We start from the raw sequence: 8,846 nt of genomic DNA on the forward strand, positions 1-8,846 counted from the left end.
ATAATACATCTAAATCCCAGTTATCAATGATGAAAATGTAGTTTAGTTAATACATTTTCATGTTTAAAGCAATAATGCTAGTGAATAGAAATTTCTCACAAAACATATTTAAGGCAAAATAAAACATTACCTACTTGTTTATTTATGATTTTGTATTTGTCTAATATCAACATTTTAAAGTAGAATCTAGGAAATAATATGATATCATAGTTGCTGTAGTTTTAAAATTACACTTTATCTTGTATGCAGTTTGTTTTAGCCATTAATGATACTAGGAATGTGGTTTAAAAAAAGAACTCTTAAATGTAATACAATAGCAGTAAATATTGCATCTTTATAGATTTGATTCTGATATGAATTTTTGTATATAAAAAATACAGGTAATTAGAGAATATTCAATATTGATTTTCATCAGATTTTTGCTATGGAAGTAGAAGATACTTAAAAAAAAAAAAAAAAAAAAAAAAAAAACAATTTTTTTAGGAGAACCTCGTCGAAGAAGTTTGACAAGTTTTTTGTTTCGTAAAAGTAACTTCTTGAAAAACAGAGACAGTTTTAGCAAAGAACCTACACTGGAATCCATTTCAGATGGTCATGGTTACAGGTAAGCTGTCTCTAATGTATAATTTAAATAATATTATTTTAATTAATTCACATGATTATGACATTATATGTACATTTCAATTTAATGGTTGTAATTTCTTTTAAAATATATTTTGAATTTAAGTAAATATATACTTCATGTTGCTTTCCAGGTATGTCAGCAAACCGACACCATACTCTCTGGAAGGGGAAATGGAATCTGTAAAAGCAAAGAATGCTATTCTGTGTGCTATTGTCCTAGAAGAATTTCTGAAGGAATTAGCTGCAATCGCTCAAGAACATTCAATCATACAATTGAATCCTGATTTCTGGGATGCAGTAGGTTGTCCTTGGGAATAAATTTTATTCCAGACAATGTGTTGTATATATGTACACACATAAAAAATAACCAACTCATATGTAGAAGATACACTTTTACAATTTTCTTTATCATAAATAATTCTCTTGATTTTTTAAACATAGAAAATATTTTCTATTGAACAATATAAGATTTTGTTGAAAATTATATTTCCCCCTCTATCATTTTACATTTTCATGTGTAAAAAATTAATACTTAAACTGAAGAACATAAAATAAATTTTAAAAAAATATTTTTATATCAAAATTTTTATTTTGAAAGTTTTGTAAATATGGGTATTTAATTTGTGCTTCGAATTTTTTCTGCAACACTGATGTTGATCGCTGTGATGTAAGTTTAAATTTTTATTGTTTCATTAAGTAAGTTTAATATTTAAAAAATGTAGAATCTTGTTTAATAGATTTTAAAAAGTGATTTTCATGATTTAAATGCTTGCTGACTAATTCATGAGGGGGGAATTGTTTGGGGGATGTTGTTTTGAAAATTATAAAGATTTTATAATTTGTTCTGAGAAAAGGCAAGTAGCATTTTTTCTTATTTTTTAAAAGAGAAACTAGCAAACATCTAAGAAATATTTAACTGACTTATTCTTAAGTTGAATCACTTTTTAAAAAATTAAGTATGTTTTAAAAACAAGAGGTTTTTATTTTCTTGCTTTTCCTTATTTAATATTATGTATGTTTGCATAATTTATTTTGAAAATAGTCTTTTAATCTTTTTAATATTAAATTTTTGTGGAATAAATTTTGTATTTAATTAAATCAATATATAAAGTGCTGATAGCGTGAAATTGCTGTAAGAAATTTATATTTTTACTTATGGCTGTAATCTAATAACCATCAGAATTCTTGTGTCATAAATCTTAAGAAATGGTGTATTATTATTTTTTCATTAACTTATCCTTTTTTATATTGTATTTTTCCATGCAATAATAATTTTTTATGCAGAGCACAAATTGTGTTGCATAGAAATATAAATACCTGAATCATATGGTATCACATAATTGAAGTAAAGAGAAAATGTTGTAAACGAAAGAAGAAAAGAAACATTTAATGTTTGACTACATCTTTGTTGCAGCTCTGACTATATAAGATTGTTACCTAACCCCTTTGAGGACCAGTGCGCAGAGAACAAGGTGCAGCCACAGGACCAAACCGCCTGAAATGGAACACCGTCACCGGCCAACACATTTCAGCGGTTAAGCCTACTTTTACAAAAAAATTCATATAAAATCAGCATTTTAGTATAATGACCTCAGTTTTTGAAGTTATGTATGTAATACATTAATTATTAATATGTATTAATATAAAGAATATCGCAATAGAAATAAATGAAACATGCAAAATATTAAAATTATAATTATAAGCATAAAAACAAGTACTATACACATGAAAACAGAATTAGAAATACAAAATGTAAAAGAAAATTAAGTAATAGTTATCTGTAGGTAATTAAATTCCAATTTAATAATTCTGCTGTGTATGGAATTATTCAAAATGAGAATTGACACACAGGACAATGGCGGCTTTTTTTGCCGATGCATCACGCATCGGGAAAGCTGATATCTTCCCCTTTTGTATTAATGCTCTAAAGTTACTTTTTAATTAACCAAGTAAGTCTGTGTTAAATTTTAAAATAAATATAAAAATGGACAACTGGTCTAAGTTTTTATAGTCAGCTAGATGCATTTTCCCGCATTCTCCTAACAACAAAAAGAAAAGAAAACATTGAGCTGGGTGCATTTTCCCACATTCTAATAACGAAAAACGCAAAGAGTAAAAATGAAGACAACAAAAAAACAAAATTCCTAACGAAATAAACAAACATGTCGGTGTCCCTTTAACTTAAAGAGCTGTCATTCCCACATTGTTTACACCAGTATATCTATCAAAACCACAGAACAAAAACTGATGCTCATACATGCATGTCAAAAGCCACGTGACCGTAACCGATGTAAAAACAGTTACCATTTAGCACCATCTACTAACATTTAAAAATTCAAATAAATCATTCCATTTTCCAAGTTACATATACTCGATGCTGGGCTGTAGATTGATCAGAGACACGTATATGCGACACTGGTCCTGAATGGGTTAAAATATTTTCTGTCTTATTTTCTTTAATAAAGTTTGCCCAACAAATTCTGTATATGTGTAGCTGTTCAAGGCTGGGTACTCAGAGGTTAAAGTATTTAAGAATTATAAGAAAATGGGCATAAAGTGTAATAATTTTAAGATTGTTTTTAATTGTAAAAATAAATACATAAATGCACATGTATGTAAGCCATCATAAAAGTAATTTAAATTGTGTGAAAGATTGTTAAAAATACATTTCTGTTCAAAATTTTAGAATGCTGAATCTTCCATAGTCCTTAGTCCACACTATAGTAATAAAGTCAGTCCGAGCTTTCACTTTTCATAACAATATAGTGTTTCTTGATATCAGTAACGATGTTTTTATAATAATTTTAATTCCCTCCCTCCATATAACACCTATTTTAACTCTGTTTCTCATCATTTGGAAATGAAAGTATCCTATTTTAGCTACAGAATGTATGTCTATTCTCCCTTCCATTTTACTGACAGTTTTAGATCACATTTCAGAAAGTAGTTCTTTGTCCATGGAAGTCTCCAGGAAGGATCTGTCAGTTAATGCATGTATCTACAAATGTGGTTGTGTTTAGTAATTAGAAAGAGTTAGTAAACAGAATTATCATAAGTGATATGCATGTAGAAAGTTAGCCTTAGAAGTAAAAGGAGCAACTCGAAAAGGTAAATATGTTGTGGTTGGGAAACTGAAGGCAAAATTTTCCATCATTTTTGGATAGAAAAATAATTTTTTTCAAAGAGAGTGAGAATGAAAATTTGTGATAAAACAGTGCAATGGTATTTATTTATTAGAATTAAAATTTGAATTAAAAGGTAATATATTCCACAAGTAGTAATTCCTCTATAAAAATGCATTCAGCATTAGTAAATCTCTAAATGATTACTGTTTTATGTCTATTTATAAATAAGTGTATTTTTGAAAATATAAAAATAAGCAGTTAAAAAATTAAAATAATTAATGCTTAAATTAAATTTTAGTGATCGTACTTTTGCTTTTACGTACTAAACTGTTTTAGTAATTGTTTGAGAACATTTTGAAAAACAACGTTGTTTCCTAAAAATATTTTATAAGGGTGTTTTTCTCCCCTTTCATTTGGCATATGTTTGCTTGTTTATTATGACAAAACACATGAGAGCTATTGACTTAAGGGAATACCTTCATGGAAAATTTTCTAAGGTCGACTGACTCATATTCACATTACACATGAGAAAAACCGTAAAAATAATTTATTGGCCGCTCCCTTTCTGCGACTCATTATAATTCATTACTAAGTTTGCTGTTACAGAAGTGTTATATGTCGCTATATGAACAAGATGCATTATATATATATATATATATATATATATATTTTTTTTTTTTTTTTTTTTTTTTTTAAGTTTGAGAATATTTATTCGTACTCTGAAATATTAAATGTGAAATTAAATATTTTCCGCCAACAAACTGCAATAGAAATTAATGTTTTCATGATAAATTTTTTTAATTAAAATAGTTTATTATTACTGTTATTATGCTCTCTTTCTCCCCTCTTCCATTTCTGTCATGATAAACTGAAGTCAGTATCCCTAAATCATCTTTGTAAAATCATTAATACAAACTAGTTTACACTCTTTTGGGTTAATTAATTATCCTCTCAGACCTGCTTATATCACTAGACAAATGTTAGTTTTTGCAAGCATCAATAATTGAACTATGAATTTATTAGGGAAAATGAAGTTCATTATGTTGACACTTTAGGTTTCCCTCTTTTTTTTAATGTAAATTTTAAAATGAAGAATTCATAAAGCTGAATGAAAATATTCATATGTATATATTTAAAATTTTTCAGTGCATTCATATCATCATCTGTTGTTTCTCAAACTATTCTGCTGATATTATTTAATTTATGGTAGACAGGTTATTGTATTTTCATTCTATGAAAGCAAATTTTGCCCAATTATTTAAAATTTCTAAAATTAAGATATTGAAAAATAAATATCATGTAATCCTAAAAACTGAACTTTCCTGTTTTATGACCCTAAATTCTTTCGCCTAAACATAGCTGTAAGGGCATTTAATATCGGTTTTTCAAATGGAATAAATTATTTTATTATTAACTAAAAATAACAGTAAGAAAAAAAGCAATTTGTAACGCCTTTCTTTTAAGAGTATTCTCCTGAACAAAGACATAGTGAGATCAAACTTTTTGTAAGTTGTTGGCCATTAATAATGGGAAGCTGCTACAGCAGTTAGTAGTTGCAGTATTTTCTAAGAGAATTCCCAAAAATGTTTTGTATTAAAGTAACTATATTATAGCAGACTTAAATATTTTAGGATGTCGGCGAAATAATCAACTGAAATGCTTTAACAAATATATTATTCAAAGGAGTAAAAAAAAGTTCTTTAATTTTTACACTTGAATGGAAAGATGTGTACAGTATAAAACACTTGATTTGTTGCTTAAAATTAATCATCATAAAAGTTATCGTTTCCTATTTTAATGAAACCTGACAATCAAAGATATAACAGAATTTGATGTATATTTTTTCATTCTAATAATCTGAATAAGTACTAACTGCATGATATCTTTCTGTAATATGTGAAATATGGGTATGAATGCTTTATTATTTGAAAAATAAAATGAATTTTTTTCCCCAGTATTATAAAATAATAAAAAAGTGTAATGAAAAATAAGAAGCTTTTTATGTTTTCACTTTTAATGTGTTGATTAGGTTCATAAAAATGTAAATTTATGTAACTGCAAATATAAATTGTTTAAAAATTTAAAATATACATTGTAAAAAGTATTGATCCACATCATTTATTTTAACTGCAGTATCAAATGGTTAATTAATTTGAATTTGTTTAGTAATTTTTTAAGTAGGTCTGTTTGATGTTAATATTATTTAATAAAAAATGACATTATGACACTTTTTTCTTTCTCATCATGGCTGAGAAGAAAAATTAAAAGCATAACATACAGTATTTGTTTTTATGAAAAACAAAATTATATGATTTTAAATACTTTTAGTGTGTATGCAATGAGGGCATTTTATGTAGTAGCTATTAATTTTTAAATGATTATTTAATTGTTATGTGTTTGTGATATAAACTATAACATGGTCCTCCCTAAAATATTGTAGGTTCTTTTTATTTAGAATTACTGAAGTCCAGTTCAGCACAACTTCCAAAAAAAAAATTCTTAAAATTTTGTAGTGGCTTTTTATGTATAGCAGTGTTTTCAAATTTGCATTTCTTACATATTCAAAATTATGATGAGATAACGACAACATATGGAAAAAAAATTTGTTTTGTTATAAGGAGACATTGTTATGTATTAACAGGGGAGAATTTTAGAGTATATTTCATATGAAGCAGTATTTAATTCTGTTGATAATTTATGTAATTTAGATTTGCTAATTTCATATGCTTTTTAGAAGTTCTGTTATTTTTATATAATATAGACATGTATTTTTTTTTATTTATTTATTTGCACTAGTTTTTTAATTTTTGGTGTAAAAAAAAATATGAAATTTATGTTTCTCAAGGTTGTGACATATTTCAATTTGTAATCTTTATATCTTAAGGAAAGTTTACTAAATAGTTTTGTTTTGTTTTTTGAGATGGAATTTTTTTATTGCTAAATTAGTTACTATGATGTTTAAATTGTATTAGATTTATTGTCTATTGTGATATAACATAAAACCTAATACAGTCAAAAGTCGTTAATCCAGACTCGTCGGGACTTCGGCGATTCCGGATTATCGATTTTTCCGGATCATCAGTTTAAATCTCGTAAGATGGCATGCAGAAATTCTAAAATTAAAAATATGAAACTGTAATTTATGAAATAAAGAACAATTATGATCTAAAGGGTATCAAAATTTACAAAAAAAAAAAAAAAAGCTTAATATTTATTTGTTTACTTTATTAAACATTTCTTTCAATGTAAGTTGTTTAAGTTGCTTCATTTTATGTGATAATACTTTCTCTTTAATTCTATAAACAGACATAATTTCTTGTTCAGTTACAAAGTCCCGCTGTTCAAGTCCCGTTAATTGCTGTGCCGAGAATACCTACTAACTTGTCAATCGAAATTTTTTCATTTTCACTAACCTCTCTGTCACCTTCTTCATGTCTTTATCCATTTTTTGCAGCAATTCCACTTTTTATTTGTTGGACATCGAAACATACTTTCGTTTTGTAGATCCTTTGGAAGTTCCAGCATCGGAAATTCTATTTGACATAATCGAAAGTTCAAGTTTACTTTTATAAAATTGCTCTTACAGTCTGCAAAAAATAATAAGCAGGATCCATTTCGAAGATTAAGGAACAATGCAATGATTAACATTAACTGAAATAGATAATTAGATAATTTTAGCTTACACCGTCTGTTATACATTAAACGTGCAGGCGAAATTGTATTCTGCACTTGCGCACACAAGGTCTTATCTTAGACTTAGTCAAGGTCTTATGCGCACGCGTAAAACGCCTGTGCGCATGTGCCAACGCGGCACATGCGCAGAAAGTTTTTAGCTTTGAGGTCCGGATTATGGGTGTCCGAATTAACGACTTTTGACTGTAATTAATTTTGAGGTTTTATATTACTTTTATATGTGATTTTTTTGTGTGGATTTTTTTTAATTTAAAATGACTTTGTCCTGCTGTGATTATAATTTTATAGAATGTATATTGTATTTAACTGTAAAAAATGAAATATACAACAGGAGTAATTTATTCCTGGTAAAATATGTAAATATATGAATTCCTAAAGGCAGCTGATCTCGTTATTGATTGAAAAATAAATTATACATTAAATGCTTGTGTTGTGGTCATTACTAATATTAACAATTTAACATAGAATCCAAATTATTTTCTATGAAATTACTTAAAAATATTAATATAATACCTCCCCGTTAAGGAAGGACTAGGAACATTGTCATTGAACTTAAAGCAATGAATTTCAGTGATTATCAGCTGCCAGAGTCTATCATTTCCAGTTTGTTTCTGAGCTATGGCTAATAGTTCTTAATGATCTGGTGTAGTTATTTTTTAAACACAATGCAGTTAAATTGGGACTTAAAATTTTAACATAGATTCTAAAATATAAAAAGTATGTGTGGTTTTCAACATTTGAACATACAGTGGGCAAATTTAGTTACTGCTCATGTTGATCAACTTGATAATTTATGTATGTTGTATTTAATCAATGAATGCTAACATTCAAAGCAATTCTTTTTAGTTAGAGCCACTTTACAAAAGCTGCAAGTATATTAAGTTTCACCATGTCTTGAATGAGCCATAAAAAAGCAACACTTTTCAATGGGATATTTTACATTAACAGTTCGAATTTATATTTGATAATAATTTTAAGTCATTATCTTGACTTGAAATGAGCTTCAATATTATGAAGGCATTGTTTCTTAATATTGTTGCATAGATTTAATCCAACATCCAACAGTATTAAAAATATATATATATATATATATCATTGCCCCCCCCAGTTTAAACATTTATATATTATTTATAAATTTACCCCCGTATTGGCCTGCTCGATCAACCAATATAAATGAAATTCCAAATATTATTTTTTTGAAGGTTGAAAATTTCAACATATTCAAATGGCAATACCCATGTTTTCCCTGTCTAAGTTAATCAACACATTGAAAAAAATTTTATTGGATTACAAATTTTCCATGTCCCCCAACTTTGCAAACAATAATGCATAGCATGTAGTAGATTTTGTGTAACTTCGTGTTTCGTGGAATCTTTCACTTGTTAAAAATCTAGTGAATTTGAT

At 27.1% G+C, this 8,846-nt stretch overlaps 1 protein-coding gene across 5 annotated transcripts in view; it reads left to right on the forward strand.

The window, feature by feature from the left end:
• LOC118196702 (FHF complex subunit HOOK-interacting protein 1B-like) overlaps nucleotides 1-7,868 on the forward strand; it is a 113,350-nt gene extending 105,482 nt beyond the window's left edge. For all 5 annotated transcript variants that reach the window (XM_035368156.2, XM_035368157.2, XM_085823398.1 and 2 more), the window contains 2 exons: nucleotides 484-604; nucleotides 756-7,868. In XM_035368156.2, coding sequence (XP_035224047.1) covers nucleotides 484-604; nucleotides 756-942 — 308 coding nt within the window. In that variant the 3' untranslated portion in view covers nucleotides 943-7,868. The remainder of the gene's footprint in view (nucleotides 1-483; nucleotides 605-755) is intronic.
• Nucleotides 7,869-8,846: the final 978 nt, after the last annotated feature.

The sequence above is a fragment of the Stegodyphus dumicola genome, chromosome 9, assembly GCF_044657685.1.
Source record: "Stegodyphus dumicola isolate Sdum_Otavi_A_Nest chromosome 9, ASM4465768v1".
Classification (NCBI taxonomy): domain Eukaryota; kingdom Metazoa; phylum Arthropoda; class Arachnida; order Araneae; family Eresidae; genus Stegodyphus; species Stegodyphus dumicola.